The sequence below is a fragment of the Macaca nemestrina genome, chromosome 9, assembly GCF_043159975.1.
Source record: "Macaca nemestrina isolate mMacNem1 chromosome 9, mMacNem.hap1, whole genome shotgun sequence".
Lineage (NCBI taxonomy): Eukaryota > Metazoa > Chordata > Mammalia > Primates > Cercopithecidae > Macaca > Macaca nemestrina.
In genome coordinates, this window is record NC_092133.1 from 31,222,150 (window position 1) to 31,248,125 (window position 25,976).

The 25,976-nt window shown below is 48.7% G+C and overlaps 1 protein-coding gene across 1 annotated transcript; it reads left to right on the top strand.

Moving 5' to 3' along the window:
- The first annotated feature begins 179 nt into the window (after positions 1–179).
- LOC105478346 (actin related protein 1A) lies at positions 180–24,425 on the top strand. The gene is made up of 11 exons (XM_011735518.2): positions 180–333; positions 12,434–12,498; positions 14,176–14,251; positions 15,033–15,158; positions 17,584–17,708; positions 18,938–19,154; positions 20,201–20,293; positions 21,138–21,312; positions 21,415–21,476; positions 22,141–22,181; positions 22,673–24,425. Exons 1-11 carry the CDS (start codon positions 286–288, stop codon positions 22,773–22,775), a joined length of 1,131 nt encoding a protein of 376 aa, XP_011733820.1. The 5' UTR covers positions 180–285; the 3' UTR covers positions 22,776–24,425.
- The last annotated feature ends 1,551 nt before the right edge of the window (positions 24,426–25,976 follow it).

Genomic DNA, 25,976 nt, shown 5'->3' on the forward strand with positions numbered 1-25,976 from the left:
TGACCATCAACCTGTGTCTCTGGCTGTTTAATCTAGGGAGACCACAAATCCCAGGGTACTGTGCATTGGAAATACGACTCCCAGTCTTAAATTAGGCGGGCAACAAAGCAACCTAGAGCGCTAACCCAGGCGCAAAGCATGCTGGGGATTGTAGTTTTTCAGAGGGGAGGTAGGGCAGCTCCCTCGCCTCCCTGAGCCGGCGGCTAGACTGCGCATGCGTGTCAGTGGCGCTAGCGGCGGACCCGGCTAGGCAGTTCCTTCCCCAGAAGGAGAGATTCCTCTGCCATGGAGTCCTACGATGTGATCGCCAACCAGCCTGTCGTGATCGACAACGTGAGTCGCGTCTTTCCCATTTGTAAGGGGACTTGGGCTCTCCTCCTAGAAAGGATCGCTTCCCGGGGTTCAGCCTGAGCCGCCGGCTCTTTGTCACTGGCCCGGCCTGTCAGGCGCGTTCAGCCACCGCCGCCTCCTTCCTCCCCTTATCATATAGGCCGAAGGCAAGGCGGCCAGCCAGCAAAAGTGGGATGGAGAACTCTGGAGTGGATAGAGGAAAGAGATAGTCCAAGCCGGTCCTTGGGCCCTTGGCTCTAGGGGCCTTAACCGCTGTGTGAGAGCCTGTTGCCCGCCCTCTCATCCTTTTCCGATCGCCCTATTGGCTGCTCTGGCTGTCCATCTTGGCCAGTGATCCCGCCTCTGGGCCTTGCCGGATGAGGCTAGGCCTCTGCGGTGATTGGCTCGCGCCCCTGTCGTTCTTCCTGGCCGCCATATTGTTTCCCCTCTTGAAGGGGCGGGGCAGTGCTCCAGGGCTGTGGGGATTGGCTTCCGGAACTCTGGGTGGTGGGGCCTAAAGGCGAGGGCCCGCCCGCGGGTGGAGAAAGGCTAAGTTTTCCTTCGGTCTCAGCAGGCGGGGAGGCTTGGTAGTGTGGATCTGGGTGGGGCCCGAGATTCTGGTGCCAGAAACTACTGTAGGATGTCAGCTATTACTGTGATTATAAATTACAAAGTTGATAAAGGTCGAGAAGAAAGGAGAGTGACAAAGCAAGCAGAGAGGTTGTCTTCCTCTTCGGAACGCCTAGTTCTTAGGGGAAAAAAATTACCAAACTTAATATTTGCCTGGCGCTGTAGCGCTTTCAGGGCGTTTTCACATACATTCGAGTTGGATCCTCACAAAAACTGGACGCATAGTTTAAAAGGAACTTTGATCCTCGTGTTACCGATGAGAAAACTGAAGCGCAAAGACGTAACGTGAGACCAAGGTCACATAGCAGAGGTGCCCTAAATCCAGTACTTTATCCGTCATCCCTTTTGCCAGCATCACCATGCAGAAGCATCAATAGTGACCAAAAGAAAGAATCTAAATACTGCTCTTATTTTGGGGGGTAAGGAGAAAATTGTAAAACGACTGCATTTCTGCCTTCGATTCAAAGCTTTGATCCCACAGATTGATACCTTTCTGTGCCCCTGTAGGTCCCTCCATTGCAGTAAAACTATCCGTTCCCTCTGTCGTAAGCTGACTGTCAGATTCTCTTTGTTGATTCAGCTCTTGGGACTTTAGGCATATTACAGTGTTCTCGTTTAAGCTTCAGCTCTGTTAGGTAGATAGGAATTACTATCCCCAGTGTATGCAAGGATGTTAAATAACAGATTTCAAACCATCCAGCTTAGGAATTGAGCCAGTCATCAGACAGATCCAGTTCCAAGTTGCTCGCTTTTTCCAAGATATTTTTGTTATTTTCGTTAAATTTTCCTTCTCTTCAGGGGTATTTTGTTTTTATTATTTTGTTATTATTCCTCCTGGAAAGGGTCAGGATTGAGCTCAATGAGACATCTTTCTTTCTTTCTTTCTTTCTTTCTCTCTCTCTCTCTCTCTTCTTTCTTTCTTTCCCTCTTTTTTTGGAGACAGGGTCTCGCTCTGTTGCTGAGTCTGAAATGCAGTGGTGCGATCACAGCTCACTGCAGCCTCAACCTCCTGGGCTGAAGTGATCCTCCCGCTTCAGCCTCCCGAGTATCTGGGGCTGCAGGCACGCGCCACCACCCCTGGCTAATTTTTGTATTTTTTGTAGGAAGGGTTTCACCATGTTGGCCAGGCTGGTCTCAAATTCCTGGCCTGTTGCGATTCTCCCACCTTGGCCTCCCAAAGTGCTGGGATTACAGGCCTGAGCCACCGTGCCTGGCAGAGACACCTCTTTTTTTTGGTGTGGGGGGGTGGGTGGAGGGAACAGGATCTCGCTTTGTTACCCAGGTTGGATTGCAATGATGCGATCTCAGCTCACTGCATCCTCCGCCTCCTGTTTCAAGAGATTCTCCAGCTTAGACTCCCAAGTAACTGGGATTACAGATGTGCACCACCACGGCTGGCTAATTTTTGTATTTTTAGTAGAGACGGGGTTTCACCATGTTGGCCAGACTTGTCCCAAACTCCTGACCTCAAATGATCCACCCGCCTCGGTCTCCCAAAGTGCTGGGATTACAGGCATGAGCCACTGTACCCAACCCAGATACCTAATTTTTTAGAGGATTCTTTTTGTCTCCCTCGCTAGACTATTAAATCCTTGTGGAAAAGGATGATATTCCCCCACAGGTTTAGTGGTGTTGGAAAAGAAAAAATTTAAGAAAGATGGTATTTCTTTAGTCTCACTTCACCCACTTCTCTCCATACACACATAGTACCTAGGGTCTGGCACCTCTGTGTGCTCAATAAATGTTTTTTCATTGAATTGATGGGTGATTGGATGAATGACTTAATATCTCTATCAAAGTAACAAAGATATTCCTAAATAAAGAAAAGATGGGGAGTTTTCTCTAGTTAGTTACTGCAGATAATTGAGTAGGACTTTTTGTTCTTGATGTTGATTTTCAGAGAGCACTATGATTTCTGTCTTTAGCCAGGCTCTTTGTGCTTCTTCTGCCTTTTTCTTAGCTGTAAAAAGGAAAAATATATAGAAATTCAATTTCCTGTTTTCATCAGCAATGCAGAAGGAACAACCTGTCCATCCCACCAGCTCCTTTGCTTCCTGAATTACTAGGCAGGAGTTCCATCTCCAACAATTTTCTTTAATATCACTTACACTAATGCTTCTTAGTTTTTTTCTTTCTCTTTCCTGGTAGTATGTTTGGAAATGCATTACAGCAGTGATGCATTTTTAGTTTCAAGATTTAAAGAATCGACTTGTCTTTTTTTTTTTTTCCCCTCTGGGAAAACATGTCCTTTATTATGCCAATAATTCTGCCAAAAGGTGAAGTAGGAGAAACTTAAGTCATTTTCCTATTAGTATTTGCTGAATATCTGCCACATTTTTAGATTTGGGGTCTCGGGTAGTTCTTGCTATTTGACATTTTCGGGGGTCATTTTGTTTTTATTATTTTCAAGATGGTAGATGTATAGGACACATTATTGGAAATATCTGAGACAACTTATTATATATAATGAGAATAATGTGTCACTAGCCATGTTAACTCCATAGCTTAACATGTTGCTACACTTTATTTATGAGCTAAGAAGAGTGTAATCAAAAGAATGCAGGAGAGAGAAAGCAGGGAAAGAACCCCATTAGGTTCACAGCCTTTCCCAATCATAAGACAATTGTGACCACTCCTTTCATCTTACTCTGGCATCAAGTCATTGCATCAGAATTTAATGAGGAAAATGGAGGAGCAGGTAGGTGTGTGCTTTAATGACAACAATAAAGTGATAGGTATTTTTTTTAAATCACCCAAGAAGCTTTATGATGATAGGTTTTTTTTGGTTTTTTTTGTTTTTTTTTTTTTTTGAGACGGAGTCTCGCCAGCCTGGGAGTGCACCCAGGCTCGAGTGCAGTGGCCGGATTTCCGCTCACTGCAACCTCCGCCTCCCGGGTTCACGCCATTCTCCTGCCTCAGCCTCCTGAGTAGCTGGGACTACAGGCGCCCACCACCTCGCCCGGCTAGTTTTTTGTATTTTTTAGTAGAGACGGGGTTTCACCGTGTTAGCCAGGATGGTCTCGATCTCCTGACCTCGTGATCCGCCCGTCTCAGCCTCCCAAAGTTCTGGGATTACAGGCATGAGCCACCACGCCCGGCCGATGATAGGTATTTTTTAAACCTAAATATAAGTTATTTCTTCCCAAAGACATACCATAGAGAATAGGGTAAGATAAGAGCAGCTCCTAGGCCACATTTTGAGGACTACACTGATCAGAATACCATGTTTATTCTGAAACTCAAATCTTTGAAAGATCCAGGCCAAATGTGGTGGCTCACTCCTGTAATTCCAGCATTTTGGAAAGCCAAGGCTGGAAGATCGTTTGAGCCCAGGAATTGGAGACCAGCCTGGGCAACACAGTCAGACTTCATCTCTACTTAAAAAAAAAAAAAAAAAAAAAAAAAAAAAATTAGCCAGGCTTGCTTGATGGCATGCCCTTGTAGGAGGCTGAGATGGGAGGATCACTTGAGCCCAGGAGTTTGAGGCTGCAGTGAGCTCGTGCACCTCACTCCAGCCTATTTTAAAAAACAAACAACCTCTAAGTTTACAGTTTTGCCTAAACCTAAAATGGATCAACATTCTTGTCAAACTTAAAACTGTCTTTGTGACTATATGGACCTAAATGCAGGATTTTCAGAAGTTCAACAATAAGCTAAGCATTTGTTTGTTTTGCTTTGGATGTTGTGCTGCTTCAGCCCCCTTAAAAAAAAAAGACAAAAAAAAGAACAGAGAGACACTTTAAACATACAGAAAAATTCTGTGTGGTATATAACAAGCACCCAGGTAGCATGTGTCTACTACTCAGATTTAATAAATATTGACATGCTGCCGTATTTCCTTCAGTATTTTTTTTTGCTTTAGTGTTCCCATCCACCTTCATGTTTTAAGGAAATAAAACATTACAGATATAATTGAAGACTCTTTGTACACTTCCACAACCCTATCTTTTTTTTTTTTTTTTTTTTTTTTGAGACAAGGTCTCACTCTGTTGCACAGGTTGGAGTTCAGTGGCACAATCAAAGCTCACTGCAGCCTCAACTTGCCAAACTTAAGCAATCCTCCCACCTCAGCCTCCCAAGTAGCTGGGACTACAGCCATGTACCACCTGCTCGGCCTTTTTTTTTTTTTTTTTTTTTTTAATTTGTAGAAATGGGGTCTCCCTATGTTGCCCAGGATGATCTAGAACTCCTGGGCTGAAGCAGTCCTCCCACCTCAGCTTCCCAAAGTGCTGGGATTACAGGCATAAGCCACTGTGCCTGGCAACCCTATCCTTTCTCTCTATTTTACAAATAACCCCCAAAACAACCATCATCATAAAATTGTCCTCCTTTTATACTCAGGAAGATAAGTCAGGAGAAAATTTTTTTTTAGAAATGAGGTCTCACTCTATCACCAAGGCTAGAGTGCAGTGCTGCAGTCCTAGCTCACTGCAGCCTCAAACTCCTGAGCTCAAGCAAACCTCCTGCCTCAGCCTCCCAAGTAGCTGGGAGTACAGGAGGAGCAAGCCACCATGCCTAGATCCATCCATGATTTTATGTACATATGCATTTAAGTTAGGCAGGGGAGTGTGCTGTTTGTGTTTTGAAAGTTTACTTAAGTGCTATCATCTTACTGTTACCTCTTTTTATTATAGCAATTTCAAACATACAAAAGGAGAAGGAATAGTGTAAGGAACATCCATATATCCCATCACCTAGCTGTAACAGTTATCAAACTCTTGGCCAATCTTTTCAACTACATTCCTGCCCATTTCCCTCTCCCACATTCTTTTTTTTTTTTTTTTTTTTCTGAGATGAAGTCACTATGTCGCCCAGGCTAGAGTGCAGTGATGCTCACCACAACTCCACCTCCCGGGCTCAAGCTATTCTCCTGCTTCAGCCTCCTGAGTAGCTGAGTAGCACGCACCATCATGCCCAGCTAATTTTTGTATTTTTAGTAGAGACGGGGTTTTGCCATGTTGGCCAGGCTGGTCTTGAACTCCTGGCCTCAAAGGATCCACCCGCCTCAGCCTCCCAAAGTGCTGGGATTATAGGCGTGAGCCACCATGCCCAGCCCCACACTCATTTAAAAACATAATCAATATACTATTATCATGCCTAATTAGATTAACAAGAACCCCTTAATCTTATTAGTTATCTAGTCAATGTTCAGATTTCACTAATTGTCTCAAAAGAAATTTTTTTTTTTTTTTTTTTTTAGGCCGGGCGCGGTGGCTCAAGCCTGTAATCCCAGCACTTTGGGAGGCCGAGGCGGGTGGATCACGAGGTCAGGAGATCGAGACTATCCTGGCTAACATGGTGAAACCCCGTCTCTACTAAAAATACAAAAAACTAGCCGGGCGTGGTGGCGGGCGCCTGTAGTCTCAGCTACTTGGGAGGCTGAGGCGGGAGAATGGCGTGAACCCGGGAGGCGGAGCTTGCAGTGAGCTGAGATCACGCCACTGCACTCCAGCCTGGGAGACACAGCGAGACTCTGTCTCAAAAAAAAAAAAAAAAAAAAAAAAGAAATTTTTTTTTTTATAATTTGCCATCATCTTTTCTGATCCTACTAATGCTGATTCACTTAAGTTTTTAGGGACACTAGAATTAGCTGAGGAAATGAAGTCAATGTATTTATCTAACACTGTCACTTGCACTGTGATATTCAGGTTGTTGGTTGTACAGCTTCAGCAGGAATCCATCCCTAGCTTGACAGAAAAGGTGAAAAAGAGGTGACTTATAAAGATATTTTCACTGTTCAATTACATGTATTTTGCAAGCCAAGGATGTGTTTCACACTGAGCTAAGTCCTCTGAGGGTAAAAAAGAAATCAGATACTATGTGGAAGAAGAAATGTCACCAGTTAGTGGCTGGAAATGCCTAGAATAGGGATCTCAAACTCAATGCCTGCAGAGGCCAAGCAGGAATGGAAATATACTCAAAAGAGAAGAGAGAGAATAGCCTCAAAGGCACCTCTTCCAGACTGGGAAATCTGAAAGGTGCATTGAATTGAGCATTGCCTGACCAAAGTGTTAACTGCTTCTCATTTCTATCCAATTGTCCCCATGCAGGAATATGGACCTAGTGTTGCCAGATAGTCTGATTTTTAAAAATTTGTGTATTTATCGAAGTCAGGAGATCGAGACCATTCTGGCTAATACGGTGAAACCCTGTCTCTACTAAAAATACAAAAAAAATTAGCCAGGCGTGGTGGTGGGCGCCTGCAGTCCCAGCTACTCGGGAGGCTGAGGCAGGAGAATGGCATGAACTGGGGAGGCAGAGCTTGCAGTGAGCCAAGATCACTCCACTGCACTCCAGCCTGGGCGACAGAGCGAGACTCTGTCTCAAAATAAATAAATAAATAAATTGTATTTATTATTTTATTTTTATTATTTTTATTTTATTTTTTGAGACGGAGGTTCTCTCTGTCACCCAGGCTAAATTGCAGTGGTACAATCTCGGCTCACTACAACCTCCCCAACGTGGGTTCAAGAGATTCTCCTGCCTCAGCCTCTGAGTAGCTGGGACTACAGGCGCATGCCACCATGCCCAGCTAATTTTTCCAGAGGGAGTCTCGCACTGTCGCCCAGGCTGGAGTGCAGTGGCGCAATCTTGGCTCACTGCAAGCTCCGCCTCCTGGGTTCACGCCATTCTCCTGCCTCAGCCTCCCGAGTAGCTGGGACTACAGGCGCCCACCACCTTGACTGGCTAATTTTTTGTTTTTTAGTGGAGACGGGGTTTCACCGTGTTAGCCAGAATGGTCTCAGTCTCCTGACCTTGTGATCCACCCGCCTCGGCCTTCCAAAGTGCTGGGATTACAGGTGTGAGCCACTGCGCCTGGCCTTTTTTTTTTTTTTTGAGACGGAGTCTCGCTCTGTCGCCCAGGCTGGAGTGCAGTGGCCGGATCTCAGCTCACTGCAAGCTCCGCCTCCCGGGTTCACGCCATTCTCCTGCCTCAGCCTCCCGAGTAGCTGGGACTACAGGCGCCCACCACCTCGCCCAGCTAGTTTTTTGTATTTTTTTAGTAGAGACGGGGTTTCACCGTGTTAGCCAGGATGGTCTCGATCTCCCGACCTCGTGATCCGCCTGTCTCGGCCTCCCAAAGTGCTGGGATTACAGGCTTGAGCCACCGCGCCCGGCCGCGCCTGGTCTTATTTTAATTTTTTTGTATATATTTTTTGAGGCAGAGGCTCACGCTATCGCCCAGTCTGGAGTGCAGTGGTGAGATCATGGCTCACTGCAACCTTGACCTCTTGGGCTCAGTCTTCCAAGTAGCAGGGACCATGGACCCGCACCACCACGCCCGAGTAATTTTTAAATATTTTGTAGGCCAGGTATGGTGGCACATGCCTGTAATCCTAGAACTTTGGGAGGCCAAGGCGGGTGGATCACTTGAGATCAGGAGTTCGAGACCAGCCTGGCCAACATGGTGAAACCCTGTCTACACTGAAAATACAAAACTTAGCCGGGCTTGGGGGTGCATTCCTGTAATCCCAGCTACTCAGGAGGCTGAGACAGGAGAATCGCTTGAATCCAGGAGGTGGAGGTTGCAGTGAGCCGAGATTATGCCACTGCAGTCTAGCCTGGGTGACAGAGCCAGACTCCATCTCAAAACAAAAAATTAAATTAAATTAAAATAAATATTTTGTAGAGACGGGGTTTTGCCATGTTGCCCAGGCTGGTCTCTCGAACTCTTGGCCTCAAGCAACCCTCCCTCATCTGCCTTCCAAAGTGATGGGGTGACAGACGTGGGCCACTGTACCCAGCCATACTTTTTGTTTGGTTGGTTGGTTGGTTGGTTGGTTTTGAGACGGGGTCTTACTCTGTCATCCAGGCTGGAGTGCAGCAGTGCAATTACAGCTTGCTGCAGCCTTGACCTCCCAGACTCAAGTGATCCTCCGACCTCAGCCTCCTGAGTAGCTGGGACCACAGGCACGTAACCACCATGCCCAGCTAATTTTTGTATTTTTTGTAGAGACAGGGTTTCGCCATGTTGTGCAGGCTGGTCTTGACATCACGGGCTCAGGCAATCTTCCTAGGCAAAATCACCGTGCCTGGCCTTTTGGTATTTTTTGTAGTGATGGGGTTTCTCCATTTTGGCCAGGCTGCTCTCAAACTCCTGATCTCAAAGTGATCTGCTCGCCTCAGCCTTCCTAAGTGCTTGGATTATAGGCATGAGTCACCACACCCAGCTGAGACTACTCAAGAAGCCTCTACCAGGCATGTTCATTTGGCCTTGCCAGAGTGAATAACAAAGACAATGGCAGCTTATTTGCCAGGTACACAGTTCCTAGTTGTAAATACTCTTAAAGAAATGGACATAACCCTTTTGTATGCTCTTTAGCAGAATTTGTATGGCTTGAGCAGAATCGAGGCAGCTCAGCTGCTCCTCATTCTCCACTGATTCTTCACCCTATGACTGACCTGGCAGGCCTGCTTTGGGGCTGCAAGGACACGCTGGGTCTGGTTCCACCTTGTGCATCACTCCCAGTGCTGCTTTCCCCTTTCCTGAACCACCTCTGCCTGGGGCTTCTGTCATTTCAGCTGGTCATTCAGGTTCCATACTTTAGGTTCTATCTGCCAGTCATTTGCACTTGATTTTAATTTTACTCAGCCAGCATCCGTTGAGTACCCAGCAAATGCCAGATACTGCCGAAATGTACTTTACCCTTAAGGAACTTCGACTGAAAAGAGACGAAAGTGGAAACCTTACATTGTAATAGAAAGCAGAATGAAGTGCATGCCACCTCATGGTGCAGGTAATGGCAGTTTGCTGTAAAATAATAGGAAGATTCATTCCAATTGGGGATTTTTCTTCAGGAGGAAGGCGGTGATATTTGAACTGGGCCTTTTATACTCTGCTAGGAAGGACAGAGAAGAAAAAATGAATCTGACTTCATAATCTGCCTATTTACCCAGACTCTAGTCCTTTTGCTAGTAAACTAAAAATCAAATACCCAGGAAAATCATCTCTTAAAAATATCCAGGGTCTGAAGGACAGATCTCATCCTCTCTTGTTTTTAACCTCTGCCAGGAGACCCAATTAGTCTGTTGGCATCACCACACCCAGATGAAGGCAGTGAGCAATCATTGGAAGCCTGAGCAAACAAGTTCTAGGAGTTCCCTTCTTGTTTGTCCGTGCCTTGCTCTCAGAGCCCTTGGGTTTGTAGGCAAGTTCCCCCTCCTTCCCAGTCTTTCAGCTCACTTGACAGCTGCACCTTTTCCAGGCTCCTTGTTGTACTGCCCAGACCAATGAGTTTGCACATTGTCTTCTGTTTTCACTCTCTTCTGTTGGCAAAGGTTCCTGCTCCCTTAGAGTACTGGCTGCCCTGCTCTCCTCTCATAGCACTTTCTCTGACCTTCAACCACTTCTTTTTTTTTTTTTTTTTTTTTTTTTGAGATGGAGTCTCACTCTGTCTCCCTGGCTGGAATGCAGTGGTGCGATCTTGGCTCACTGCAACCTCCACCTCCCGGGTTCAAGTGATTCTCCTGCCTCAGCCTCCCTGAGTAGCTGCGATTACAGACGTGTAGCACCACACCCGGCTAATTTTTGTATTTGTAGTAGAGACAGTGTTTCACCACGTTGTCCAGGCTGGTCTTGAACTCCCTGGCCTCATGTGATCTGCCCCACTTCGGCCTCCCACAGTGCTGGGATTACAGGCGTGAGCCACCATGCCCGGCTTCCTTTAACCACTTGCTTCCTTCACCAACCTCTGTCTTGCCAGAGGCAGGCACCAGATGGCCAGTCTCATTCCCCCTCTTCCTGCAGAAGAGTGGGAATAAGAGAAACAAGGAGGGAAGCAGGCATGTTGCTGGGAAGCCTTTGGTGCAGATAACCTTGGCTACTTAGCGTCTCCTGGTATGTTCAATGCTTGCAGAGTGGGGTCAGGAAATACCACACTCCACCACAGGAGAGTGGTCAACAGGCAGCAGGAAAAGGCTTGCCCCAGCTACAGGTGCAGCTGCAAACCATGTTGGGTTAGAAAGGCGAGGATATCAGGTGTGGTGGTAGAAGAGTTAAGAAGAGGAGGCCGGGTGTGGTGGCATGCCTGTAATCCCAGCACTTTGGGAGGCCGAGGCAGGAGGATCACAAGGTCAGGAGTTCGAGACCAGCCTGACCAACATGGTGAAACCCCGTCTCCACTAAAAATACAAAAATTAGCCGGGCATGGTGGCATGCACCTGTAATCCCAGCTACTCAGGAGGCTGAGGCAGGAGAAACGCTTGAACCCAGCCGGCAGAGGTTGCAGTGAGCCGAGATTGTGCCACCGCACTCCAGCCTGGGTGACAGACCGAGACTCTGTCTCAAAAAAAAAAAAAAAAAACACGGAAGAGGACAGGGTGTATCTACAAGCAATATTAAGCCTTGACATCTGTCCTGCACAGGGTTGGTCTCTGTGTCTAGTCAATGTTTACATTGATTGGGCCCTGGGTGGTACCTGAGATGCTGGGAGAACTTAGATTCTTTTCTGGACAGCTCACTCAACATACCAAGTATTGGAGCAGCAGGACTGTGGTTCTCTTCTATTCTCAGACGAGGCTTTTCTTTACCATCAGGAGACCAAGGAGTAAAAGGAAAGCATAGTTACAAACAAAACAACAACAAAAATCTCCCAAAGCATAGTGCTGTGCCCCTGCAATAAGAACCAGACAGCACGTGTTCCATGGGAGTCCGTTTCAAGCATGACAGTGCTCATGGTGGTGTCTGTCACAGAGGCCCTGGAAGCTGGGAGAGTTCAGGCCTGAGCCAGGAATGTAGGTTAAAAGCGCCCCTCGGTGGTGTAACAAGGAGTCACGTGCTTTTCCCACCTTAAGTTCCTGAACTTGGCTCCTTTGATGCTTCTAGGTACTTTCTTCTTTCCCCAGGTTTTCTATCTTTTTCTTCCCTTTATTACTAGTATTTTTAATTCCCAAAGCAAAACATGTTCAATGTAGAAAAGTCAGAGACTACAGAAAAATCATACAATATGGTTTAGTATACAGTGAGAATCCTCCTCGCTATCCTATTTCTACTTCCCTTTTTTTGTGTGCATTCACTTTTTTCTAGGTTCAAATAAATGTATATATTATATACAAATATTAGGTTTTTTGTTTTTTGGGTTTTTTTTTCCCTGTGAGACAGAGTCTCACTCTGTCACCCAGGCTGGAGTGCAGTGGCACAATCTTGGCTCACTGGAACCTCTGCCTCCCAGGTTCAAGCGATTCTCCCACCTGAGCCTCCCAAGTAGCTGGAACTACAGGTGCATGCCAACACACCCGGCTAATTTTTGTATTTTTACTAGAGACAGGGTTTCACCACGGTGGCTAGGCTGGTCTCAAACTCCTGACCTCAAGTGATCCGCCTACCTCTGCCTCCCAAAGTGTTGAGATTACAACTGTGAACCACTGCGCCTGGCCACTTTCTTTTCTTAAATAAAAATCGCACCATATAATGTATTTTTCCTCTTTTATTTGTGATAGTTCTGACTCCTCATTCTCTCTCCTCTTTCCTCAGGGATCCGGTGTGATTAAAGCTGGTTTTGCTGGTGATCAGATCCCCAAATACTGCTTTCCAAACTAGTAAGTCATTCTGTAGCTTAGACGTTTTGGAGGTTCATCAGCTTTGTTATAGGTCCAGCCTTATGAGGGAGAGGAGCTGGGTTTGGAGTCAATAAAGGAAAACAGTTGTCTACATGGTACAATTTGAGAGGCACAGATCAGAGGCCTCTTTTTAAAAATCCAATTTTATCTGTTGCTAAAAAATTTTATCATTGGTAACTCATTGCTTTGGATGATTGCCTCTTGGTGGAGCCCTCCTTTTAAAATTCTCCTATCACCCAGGCTGGGGATTAACATTTAAACCATCTACCATCTTTTTTTTGAGATGGAGTCTCACTCTGTTGCCCAGGCTGGAGTGCAGTGGCACAATCTCGGCTCACTGCAAGCTCCGCCTCCTGGGTTCACGCCGTTCTCCCGCCCCAGCCTCCCGAGTAGCTGGGACTGCAGGTGCCCGCCACCATGCCTGGCTAATTTTTTTGTATTTTTAGTAGAGATGGGATTTCACCGTGTTAGCCAGGATGGTCTTAATCTCCTGATCTTGTGATCTGCCTACCTCAGCCTCCCAAAGTGCTGGGATTACAGCCCTTCTACCATCTTAATGAGGAGTTTCTCAGAACTTTCCTCCTAAGGGAGAGAGACTGCAGGCAGGAGAAGAACACAGAGGCTTACAAGAAGGGCTTAAAGGGGGAGGGAAAGGAAGAGGCTATCTGTCCGATCTGAAGCATCACAGTTTTTTTTTGTTTTTTGAGACAGAGTCTCATTCTGTAGCCCAGGCTGGAGTGCAGTGGCGCGATCTCGGCTCACTGCAACTTCTGCCTTGTAGGTTCAAGTGATTCTCGTGCCTCAGCCTCCCAAGTAGCTGGGATTACAGGCATGTGCCATCGCTCCCAGCTAATGTTGCCCAGGCTGGTCTCAAACTCTTTTTTTTTTTTTTTTTTTTTTTTTTTTGGAGATGGAGTCTCACTCTGTCGCCCAGGCTGAAGTGCAGTGGCACAATCTTGGCTCACTGCAAGCTCCGACTCCCGGGTTCACACCATTCTTCTGCCTCAACCGACTCCCGCCACTGCACCCTGCTAATTTTTTGTATTTTTAGTTGAGACAGGGTTTCACCGTGTTAGCCAGGATGGTCTCGATCTCCTGACCTCATGATCCGCCTGCCTCGGCCTCCTAAAGTGCTGGGATTACAGGCGTGAGCCACCACACCCGGCCGGTCTCAAACTCTTGACCTCAAATGATCCACCTGCCTTGGCCTCCCAAAGTGCTGGGATTATAGGTGTGAGCAACCGAGCCCAGCCCAGCATCACAGTTTTACATAGAGATCCTGGGAAGGGGACTAAGGACACTAAAATGTTTTGAGTTAATCACTCCTTTAGAAATTCTCATTTCCTCATCTTTCTTGGTCTGTACATACACTGGAGAAAGAAAAGAACTAAAGGTATTGAATACTCTAAAAATGTGTTTTCATAATTTATAATAAATATAATAAAATATGAAATAATATATAAATAATATAATACATGTTCATTTTAGAAATTGTGGAAAATACAGAAAAGTATAAAGAAGAAAATCAAAATCAACTGTGACCTCACTCCTGGAAGATAATCTCAGTAGAATTTGAGTGTGTGTGTACATCTATACATCCTTCCTGTATTCTGTCATGAAATGAAAAATGATGGTCCTCTTCACTATCTTTCCTAGTGTCGGCCGACCCAAGCATGTTCGTGTCATGGCAGGAGCCCTTGAAGGCGACATCTTCATTGGTCCCAAAGCCGAGGTAATTCCCAGGCCTACAGAACAAGCCTCAAGCCAGCAGAGGACCTTCATTATTCACCACATGGAACGTGTCCCAACATTTGGACACAACCAGAAGTAAAAGGGGCAACTTTCTCTTAAAATCTCCCTTTTGATTCTCTCATCCTAGGTCTAGTGGTTTATTTTTCCCAGGAATAGCCTGTGGTCTTGGAGAAGAAATACCTGGGACCTCACTTTGGGAAACACTGAGACCAGTCTAGAAAACAGGGCTGTTGTCTTCTGCATTCTGTCACTGCCTTGTCAGTGATCAAATTGTTAGTTATTTTTTTCACAAACAATATTCAGTGGGGAGATCCTGGCTGGGGTACCCTAGGGATGAGTTAATTCATACAGCTTTGGCAGAGCCCTCATGCAGCCTCTCGTAAGCAGAACAGCAGAATCGCTGTTGCCATCCTTGGCTTCAAGTACTGAGGCCCAGAGGTGGGAGCCAGGAGATTGTGTCCTGGAACCAGGCACTGAGGAAGGTGCCTTCTGCCACTTGCCCTAGAGGCACCTGAGGGGCCATGGAAATGCAGAAGCCCCCTGCTTTGCCGGCTTCTCGGGAATGAGGGCAGTTTGCAGCAAACAGTATATAAACCTGGAGAATGAGTGCCTACCCTTAGCCCTGGGCAAGGACAGCAGGGTGGGAGCTCAGGAAGCTAAGGCTTCTTTGCGAGGGATTCAGCTTGCACTGCTCAGTCTTGGGAGAGCAGCGTCCTGGGCAGAGCCTGACTGCAGCTGCAAGTCCTGTTCTCTTTTCCCAGGAGCACCGAGGGCTGCTCTCAATCCGCTATCCCATGGAGCATGGCATCGTCAAGGACTGGAACGACATGGAACGCATCTGGCAATATGTCTATTCTAAGGACCAGCTGCAGACTTTCTCAGAGGAGGTGAGGATCCTGTGTGTAGGGCACTCCTGTAGGGTATGCAAAGCTGTATGAAACTCCTACCCTAAGAGATGATGAGGAGGATGATGATCACTGCCAAGAGTACTGGAGCCATTTGCTTTTCAGGCATATTCAGATTTAATCTTTTTTCTTTTTTTTTTTTTTTTTTTTTGAGATGGAGTCTTGCTCTGTCTCCCAGGCTGGAGTGCAGTGGCGCGATCTCCGCTCACTGCAAGCTCCGTCGCCTCCCAGGTTCACGCCAGTCTCCTGCCTCAGCCTCCTGAGAAGCTGGGACTACAGGCGCCCGCCACCTCGCCTGGCTAATTTTTTGTATTTTTAGTAGAGAGGGGGCTTCACCATGTTCGCCAGGATGGTCTCGATCTCCTGACCTCGTGCCCGCCTCGGCCTCCCAAAGTACTGGGATTACAGGCATGAGCCACCGCGCCCGGCCAGATTTAATCTTAACACCATTCCTATGAGATATAGGTAGTATTATCTCATTTTACAAACAAGGGAACAAATTCAGAAGAGCCAAGTTGTATTTCCAAGGTCACCTAGTGAACAAAGGGTAGAGATGGGATTCAAACCTATGTCTTTTAGAATTCAGAGCCTGTGCTCATTAACTTCTTTTGCCCAGACTGGAGTGCAATAGCTCACTGTAGCCTCGACTTCCTGGGCTCAAGTAATCCTCCCATCTCAGCCCCACCCCCCGCACCATGCCCAGCTAATTTGTGTGTGTGTGTGTGTGTGTGGTGGGGTTTTGCTCTTGTTGCCCAGGCTGGAGTACAACGGCGTGATCTAGGCTCACTGCAACCTCCGCCTCCCGGATTCAAATGATTCTCCTGCTTCAGCCGCCCAAGTAGCTGGGATTACAGCATAAGCCATGGCACCTGGCCAATTTTGTATTTTTTGTAGAGACAAGGTTTTGCCATGTTGCCCAGGCTGGTCTGGAACTCCTGGGTTCAGGCAATCTGTCCACCTCCACCTCTCAAAATGCTGGGATTACAGGCGTGAGCCACTGTGTACAGCCTGTGCTTGTTAACTTGTGAGGAAGTAACTCTCCATTCAAAAATGCAAAGGGAGGCCGGTCGCTGTGGCTCACACCTATAATCCCAGCACTTTGGGTGGATCTCTTGAGCTCAGGAGTTCGAGACAAACTTGGGCAGCATGGCGAAACACCATCTGTACTAAAAATACGAAAATATAATTGCCGGGTGTAATCATGCATGCCTGTAGTCCCAACTACTTGGAATGCTGAGGTGGAAGGACTGCTTGATCCTGGGGGTGCTGAGTTTGTAGTAAGCCAAGATCGCACCACTGAACTCCCAGCCTGGTTACAGAGTGAGACCCTGTCTCAAAAAAAAAAAAATGCAGAGAGGTGCAGACTAGGTGTATCAATTTCCAGGTGCAGGTGGGATGTTTTCAGTTTTGTTTTTTGTTTGTTTGTTTGTTTGCTTGCTTTTTTGAGACGGAGTTTCACTCTTGTTACCCAGGCTAGAGTACAATGGCACGGTCTTGGCTCACCGCAACATCCGCCTCCTGGGTTCAAGCGATTCTCCTGCCTCAGCCTTCCTGAGTAGCTGGGATTACAGGCATGCAGCACCACCATGCCTGGCTAATTTTGTATTTTTAGTAGAGACGGGGTTTCTCCATGTTGGTCAAGCTGGTCTCTCTCGAACTCCCGACCTCAGATGATCTGCCCGCCTCGGCCTCCCAAAGTGCTGGGATTACAGACGTGAGCCACCGTGCCTGGCTGTTTTCAGACAGTTTTTTTAAAGCAGTGGTCCCTAACCTTTTTGGCACCAGGGACTAGTTTCTTGGAAGACAATTTTTCCATGGGGGTGGGGGCTTGGGGTAGCCAGATGGTTTCGGGATGAAACTGTTCCACCTCTGATAATCAGGCATTCGATTCTCATAAGGAGTGCCCAACCTAGATCCCTCACATGCGCAGTTCACAGTAGGGTTCATACTCCTATGAGAATCTAGTGCCTCTGATGACCTGACAGGAGGTGGAGTTCAGACAGCAGTGCTCACTTACCTGCCACTCACCTCCTGCTGTGCGGCCTGGTTCCTAACAGGTCACAGACTGGTACTGGTCTGCGGCAGGAATTTAGAGTTTCACAAAATCTTCTTGACAGTTGGAGATATGCAGTAGACACAGGGGCCTGTATAACAATCTTGGAGGACAAAGAGGGGAGTTGGGGGCACAGCTGAGGACAGAATGAAATTTTAAAGGGGGCATTAACTTGAAAAGTTGAGAAACCTACTTGGGTAGGGATAGGTGACAGGCACAGCTTGCCTTTTTTTGGAGGGAGGCTGACAGAAGTCCCCAGGCTCTCAAAACAGCAAGGCAGGGTCTTCTCCCCCAAGACTAATGAAGATGGAAATCTGTCCTTGGCCTCATTGTCTCCCGGGCTCCTTTCACCAGCATCCTGTGCTCCTGACTGAGGCGCCTTTAAACCCACGCAAAAACCGGGAACGAGCTGCCGAAGTTTTCTTCGAGACCTTCAATGTGCCCGCTCTTTTCATCTCCATGCAAGCTGTACTCAGCCTGTGAGTAGCAGCTGGCTAGCCCGGCCCCTGCGGGGAAAGCAGTCCTTTGGCACAGCTGAGGCTGACTCCCCTCTGGGATGGTTCAGAGTAACTTGAGCCCCCTCTGCTAGGGAAAGGTTAAAGATGGTAGGAAAGAGAGAGAGGCTTTTACTGAAACTGAGCGCTTAGGCTTCGTAGTTGAAAGCAAAGAAGGATATGTGGCTGCTATTAACCATATGCCAGTGTTAGGACTCCTAGTGGGTTTGGTCCCCAAGGCCTTGGCTGGGCCTGCTGAGGCAGCCACATGCTGCAGCAGCTCTTCCCGGAGGCCCCTGTAATGTGTCCGCTTATTATTCAGTACTTACTGTGGCCGGCTGCTCCACCAGGCTGCTGAGACAACCATGATCCGAATGCCACCACAGTCCTTGTTCCCATCCCCCATGGCTCCTGTCACACTCCTACCCCACCTCATACCAGGATGAGGTCTACGGCAGAGATAATCCATGAGTGACCTACACATGGGATTTATTTGACCCCATTAACAAATCGTGAGCCAGCATTTAAAAATCAAGAGCTGTCCCATCAAAATCTAAATTTTTGGCTTCTCTGAAACAATGGGAAGATCTGGGAATGCCGGGCACACATTCCCACAGGGCAAAAATCAGCTAGAGCTGAAGAGCGGCTGCCACTTGAGATGGGGCTGGCAAACCCACCCTCCCCACAGCGCGCCCATGCTCTGTTGGCCTCCCCGCCCTGAGCAGGGGGTCAGTTGCCTCACTTGCCTTTTTTTGGAAGGAGGCTGACAAAGGTCCCCAGGCTCTCAAACCAGTAAGGCAGGGTCTTCTCCTGCCTTCATTTTTTATGGAAGTGAAAAATATTCTTATTTTTCTTTACTCTTACTTTTCCTGCCTGGCCCCTGTTGGCATTTGAGGGTTTTTGCCTTTTGTCTAGAGAGTTAAAACTGGCCCTAGGCTGGGTCTCTGAAGCAGCTGAAGGCCAGGCCATCTCAGACAGGAAGGCCTGCTCTTCTGGGTGCAGGGAGGGAACTTGGAGAAGCTCAGCTCCTTCCGTTCAGGTATTTCATGGCTTGCTCCAACACCCGGGCTTCCTTAGTACCCAGTCCATTCCACAGCCCCTGGAGAGAGGCAGGCCCAAGCTTTAGTTTAGCTGACATTGAACTCTAAAAAGAAGTGTATTTCTTCCCAGCGTGAGGAGGCAGTGCTGAGTGACGATTTGCCCCTTTGCTTCAGTTATGCCACAGGCAGGACTACAGGCGTGGTGCTGGATTCTGGGGATGGTGTCACCCATGCTGTGCCCATCTATGAGGGCTTTGCCATGCCCCACTCCATCATGCGCATCGACATCGCGGGCCGGGACGTCTCTCGCTTCCTGCGCCTCTACCTGCGTAAGGAGGGCTACGACTTCCACTCATCCTCTGAGTTTGAGATTGTCAAGGCCATAAAAGAAGTAAGTGCTGCCCCCTGGGCCTAGGGATGGAGTGGGGGTTGGGAGCATAGCATCCAAGACCTTGGTCACCTGCCAGTAAAGCCAGGCGAAGCACCTACCTGAGGGTCCCTGGTGAGGCCCTGTTCTTTCCAGCCAGGTCTCCCCCACTTCACACTGACAGATTCGCCTTTCTGACGTGCTGCCATCTTATTGGGGGAAAGAGAGCTGCTTCCATTTCTTCAATTGGGTGATGGCTACATAGAGGCTCAGCATGTTTTTTGTACCTTATATGCAAATTACATAGGGTTTTGTTTTGTTTCGTTTTGTTTTGTTTCTGAGATGGAGTCTCACTCTGTCACCCAGGCTGCAATGGTACGATCTCGGCTCACTGTAACCTCCGCCTCCCGGGTTCAAGCAATTCTCCTGCCTCAGCCTCCCGAGTGACTGGGATTACAGGTGCCTGCCACCACACCCCACTAATTTTTGTATTTTTAGCAGAGACGAGGTTTCACCATGTTGATCAGGCTGGTCTCGAACTCCTGACCACAAGTGATCTGCCCGCCTCAGCCTCCCAAAGTACTGAAATTACAGGCATGAGCTACCGTGCCCAGTCCTGGTTTTTTTATTTTTATTTTTTAACATCCTTGAAGAAGTCATAATACATTTAAAACATTTGTCTTTGTAAGTAAAAAGAACCCTCCTGCCACCTGTGGCTATAGGGAAACCTCTGAGCTGAAGAGGACCAGAACCATATGAGTGGTAGAAGGAGAAAGATGCCTGGGCCTGGTCTGAACTTAGGTTGTGGTCTCAGACCTAGGATCCAGAGGCCAAGTTTCCAAGCTTGCCCACCAGGAAGGTGGAGCAGATAAGAACTCGTATGCTAAATGCCACCCAGTGAAGGCCAACAGAGACCTCCCTGCCCCTGCTTCTGGGCAGCAGCTATAGTGACCACTGGGGCCATCACAGTGTGTAGACAGGTTTGTGCAGCAGCACATTCCTCCCCTGGGCCTTTGACCGGGTGTGCACCAGGTTTCCTGCCAGCCTGACTGTCTTGCTTGGTTCTGCAGAGAGCCTGCTACCTATCCATAAACCCCCAGAAGGATGAGACGCTAGAGACAGAGAAGGCTCAGTACTACCTGCCTGATGGCAGCACCATTGAGGTAGGTGGCCTGCCTTCTTTCTTCGGTCCCCTTAGGTCCACAGAAGCTCTGGGCCCAAACAGAATTCCCCATGAAGGTCTGGAGTCTGGCAGGCCAGTCCCTTTACACCAAGTTTGTCCAGCCCCTGGCCCATGGGCTGCATGTGTCCCAGGATGGCTTGCAGTAAGGCCCAACACAAATTGGTAAACTTTCTTAAAACATTATGAGATTTTTTTTTTTTTTTGCAATTTTTTTTTTTTAGCTCAGCAGCTATCATTAGTGTTAGTGTATTTTATGTGTGACCCAAGACAATTCTTCTTCCATTGTGGCCCAGGGAAGCCAAAAGATTGGACACCCCAGCTTTACACCCTCTGTCTGGAGCAGCAGAGCTCCTGAGCATGAATGGCCCTGTCTCCTGCAGAGGAGGCAGCAGGAACCTTGCTCCCTCCCGCTAGAGGGGAGGAAGCTGCTAAGGGATTGTCCCACATCAGTATGAGATTAGGAAGTGGGATGGTTAGTGCCATCCTTCACCACACCTGGGCGCAGTGTAGGGTGAGTTACGACTCCTTTGAACCCCCATTGCTAGGAAGACGTTTCCATGAGTAAATAAATCCATGAATTGATGCCAAAGACCTCTTGGCTGGAAAATGCCAGAGCAAGAATGAAATATAGGAGCCTCCCCTCACTAGTTTCCAGGAGCCCTATCTTTGTTCCTTTAAGCTCTTAACATGTAGAGTCTGTCTTGAGCCTGGCCTTCATAGCCACCTAGTTACTAAGTGATGTGCAGAGGGGCCTCTTCCATTCCCACTCCCAAAGGGACCTTGGTCCCAGCTCCAACATCTTCAGCTGGTCCTCCTACCTACAGATTGGTCCTTCCCGATTCCGGGCCCCTGAGCTGCTCTTCAGGCCAGATTTAATTGGAGAGGAGAGTGAAGGCATCCACGAGGTCCTGGTGTTCGCCATCCAGAAGTCAGACATGGACCTGCGACGCACGCTTTTCTCCAACATCGTCCTCTCAGGAGGCTCTACCCTGTTCAAAGGTTGGTCTTTTCTCTTGGAGCCCTTGCCCTGGAAGTGTTTGGCTCCTGCTGGCTCCAGGCACCCCGAGAATTGACTTGAAGTTCTCCTCTTTGCCTGTTCAGGTTTTGGTGACAGGCTACTGAGTGAAGTGAAGAAACTAGCTCCAAAAGATGTGAAGATCAGGGTAGGAGCATGGTGGGGCCTGGCCTGGGTGGAATTGGGCTTCCATGGACAGATCCCACCTGGTGTAGCTTCCCTCTAGCTTTGCCCAAGCTCTTCAGGCAGCCATGGCTCTACAGGCAGCACCAGGTTCCCAGCCTGTACACTGACCCTGAGGTCTAGGTCTGCCACAGGGAGGCTGAGTTCTCATTCTCCCTCTTCACGCCAAAGGAAGGCAGTTCTAATACCCAGATGAGGCAGGGTACTAGGTAGAGGGCCCCCTGCATGATCTTTCAGGGAAACTATAATCTTTAGAGGAGACTGACTTAATGTTGCTGTGCTGCCTGCCCAGGTGGCTACCCTGTCACACAGTCTGACACCTTAGTGACAGGTGAAGGGGGTTGGCTGTCTGAGGACAGTAGGGATCCTAAAGAAAGGAGTACAGTTCCTGCCACGGAGTCTGCTTCTCCCTGGCTGCCCAATAGCCCCAGCTTCCCTGGGACCTGTGGGGACTGGAAACCTGCTTCCCCAGATGAGTGGGAGGCTGGCCACAGTGCCCTCCAGAGAGGCCAGAGCTTCAGGCTTGTGTGAAATGTATCCCCCGCCATGGGCAGAAGGAGAAGCGTTGTAGGGAAAGGGAGTGGGAGGACTGGAAGTCTCAGATTTCTCTTTCCCCGCCCGCTTTGCAGATATCTGCACCTCAGGAGAGACTGTATTCCACGTGGATTGGGTGAGTAGCTCTTCTGGGAGTAAGAACGGAACAGGAAGTGATGGCACCGATAACCCCTCAGCACCCCATCCCTCTAAAGAAAAGCCTCGGCCGGGCGCGGTGGCTCAAGCCTGTAATCCCAGCACTTTGGGAGGCCGAGGCGGGTGGATCACGAGGTCAGGAGATCGAGACCATCCTGGCTAACATGGTGAAACCCCGTCTCTACTAAAAATACAAAAAAAACTAGCCGGGCGTGGTGGCGGGCGCCTGTAGTCCCAGCTACTCGGGAGGCTGAGGCAGGAGAATGGCGTGAACCTGGGAGGCGGAGCTTGCAGTGAGCCGAGATCGCGCCACTGCACTCCAGCCTGGGTGACACAGCGCGAGACTCCGTCTCAAAAAAAAAAAAAAAAAAAAAAAAGAAAAGCCTCATTTGGTTTGGCCCCAGGGGACTGGTAGGCTCCACACACACCCACTTCTCTCTCACACGGTTCCTCTGGGTTTCCTCCCTCCAGGGGCTCCATCCTTGCCTCCCTGGACACCTTTAAGAAGATGTGGGTCTCCAAGAAGGAATATGAGGAAGACGGTGCCCGATCCATCCACAGAAAAACCTTCTAATGTTGGGACATCATCTTCACCTCTCTCTGAAGTTAACTCCACTTTAAAACTCGCTTTCTTGAGTCGGAGTGTTTGCGAGGAACTGCCTGTGTGTGTGAGTGCGTGTGTGGATATGAGTGTGTGCGCACATGCGAGTGCCGTGTGGCCCAGGGACCCTAGGCCCAGAAAGGACGATGAACTACGCGCGATGGTGACAGCCTGAGGCCTGGGGTTGACCGCTAACTGGCTCCTGACAGGGAAGAGCGCTGGCAAAGGCTGTGCTCCCTCCTCAGGTGGCCTCTGGCTGGCTGTGGGGGACTCCGTTTACTACCACAGGGAGACAGAGGGAGGTAACCTATCCCCTGGGAGACCTTGCTGCTGCCCATCCTTGGCTGGGCTGGCCCCACCCTCACACCCACCCCCAGGGTGCCCTGAGGCCCCAGGCAGCTGCTGCCTCCCCTTGCTGGTCACTCCACTATCGATGCCTCCTGACTGCACACTGAGGACTGGGGCTGGGGTTGAGGTCTCTCTGGTTTTGTTGCCATTTTGGTTTGGGAGGCTAGAAAAGCACCCGAAGAGCTATTACGGAGACTGGATCTAGGAGAGAGCAGGAGGCCCTTGTGTTCACCAGGGAACAGGACCACACCGGCCACTGGAGGAGGGCAGGAGCAGTCCTCCCTCTGAATGGCTGCAGAGTTTATGTTCCCAGCCCAGTCCCCTTTTGGGGACCTTGGGAGAGTTTAAGGCACCTGCTGGTTCCAGGTCCTCGCTTTCCATCCGTTCTTGTTGCAATGCCATCTTCAAACAGTTTTATTTATTGAAGTGTTTGTTCAGTTAGGGGCTGGAGAGAGGGAGCTCGCTGCCTCCTGCCTTGCTACACTAATGTTTACAGCACCTAAGCTTAGCCTCCAGGGTCCCACCTCTCCCAGCTGATGGTGAGCTGACAGTGTCCACAGGTTGCAGGACCATTTGAGATTGGAAGCTACATTCAAAGACACTCCCACCAGGCTCTTTCTCCCTTTTCCTCTTGCTCACTGCCCTGGAATCAACAGGCTGGTTACTGGTTAGATTTTTCTGAAACAGGAGGTAAAATTTTTCTTTGGCAGAGGCCCCTAAGCAAGGGAGGGGTGTTGGAGAGCCAGTGCCCTTAAGACTGGAGAAAGCTGCAATTTACCAAGTTGCCTTTTGCCACTGTAGCTGACCAGGGGACTAGGTTGTAGAGGTGGGAAGGCCCCCTCTGGGCTGATCTTGTGCCATTCTTGACCGTGGACCTGCTTGGTTGAGGGAGAGGGCCAGACCAGAGTGCCAGGAGCTAATGGAGCCAGGCCTGACCCCTAGAAGTGGTCCAAAGGCCTTCAGCCTAGATGGTGCAAAGTTGGTGCCAGCCTGTCTTCACCGGCACCCTCACCTGTGACACCAAGACCCATCCCAATCCCAGACTTCACACAGTATTCTCCCCCACACCATCCTATGACCAAAGGCCCCTGCCAGGTGTGGGCCGCAGCAGCAGGTATGTGTGAAAGCAATGTAGCGCCCCGCGGACTGCAGTGCGCTTAAGCAACTCACCTCCCTTCTCTTAGCCCAAGCCTGTCCCTCGCACAGCCTCGCACAAACTACATTGCCTGGTGGGGCCCAGTGTACTGAAATAAAGTCGTTCCGATAGACACATCAGCTGGGCCTGTTATCTGTCTGTCACCAGGGCCAAGTGGGAAGACGAAGAGTAGCAGGCCCTGAATCTGAGGTGGTGACTGGGCCTGATCCATCCTCTAGAGGGCATCGTTGCACCAGCCAGCCTTGTCCAGGACATAGCCCAAGTCCCAGCCTGTCAGTTGGATGCGGAGCAAAGGGTGATCACACCACAGCCTAAGTTCAAAAACAGAAGGTCCCACTCGTGTGTACACTCTAGCCCATGGGTGAGACTCAACTCCAGATGACAGGAGTGGCTCTCAACATCCCTGAAATCAAAGATTCTCAAAACTGTCACATGAATAAGAAGGCCAGGGACTTGGCCCGGCATGGTGGCTCACACCACGCCTGTAATCCCAGCACTTTGGGAGGCCAAGGCAGGTGGATCACGAGGTCAGGAGTTCAAGACCAGCCTGGCTAAGATGGTGAAACCCCGTCTTTACTAAAAACTACAAAAATTAGCTGGGCACAGTGGCAGGCGCCTGTAACCCCAGCTACTCAGGAGGCTGAGGCAGGAGAATCACTTGAACCCGGGCGGTGGAGGTTACAGTGAGCCAAGATTGCACCACTGCGCTCCAGCCTGGGTGACAGAGTAAGACTCTGTCTAAAAAAAGAAAAAAAAAGGCCGGGAGCTTATTACAATGCAGTTTCCAAGACCCATGCTCAGATATCCTGATTAATCACTTCTCCATTTAAAACCTGCACTTGGGAGGAAAATTGCCAGGTCTTTGACAAATGATAACCTATTTAATCTTCTCAATAACCTTACAAAGTATATGTGCTTTTATTGTCCATTTTACAGATAAGGATTTGAAGCCATGGAAAGATTAAGCAATTTCCCAAAGCTCTGCCTTTTTTTTTTTTTTTTCTTCTTGAGATGAAGTCTTACTTTGTCACCCAGTCTAGAGTGCTGTGGCACGATCTCAATCTCCACTCACTGCAACCTCCGCCTCCTGGGTTCAAGCACTTCTCCTGCCTCAGCCTCCCAAGTAGCTGGGATTACAGGTGCCTGCCACTGTGTCCAGCTAATTTTCGTATTTTTAATAGAGATGGGGTTTCACCATGTTGGCCAGGCTGGTCTCAAACTTCTGACCTCAGGTGATCTGCCTGCCTTGGCCTCCCAAAGTGCTGAGATTACAGGTGTGAGCCACCATGCCCGGCGCTGGCCTTTCTTAATCTAGAATGTAAACCCAGGCCATAGAACCTACAGCCTACATTTTTAATTACCATGCAGCCTGTAAAAAACCATAGGCCTAGAGCAGTGGTTCCCAATTGGAACCAACTTTGCCTCCTAGGACACATCTGGCAATGCCTGGAGATATATTTGTTTGTCACAACTGGTGTGTGTGGGGGGTGGGGTGGGAGGTGCTAAACGTCTACAACAGAGAACTATCTGGCCCCAAATATCTCTAGTGCCAAGGTTGAGAAATGGTGGCTGAGAGCCATGGTTTTCAGCGCCAGCTGCATGATAAAATCACCTACAGAGATGTTCAAAATCCTACTGCCCAGGCCATACCCCAGACCCATTAAGTCAGA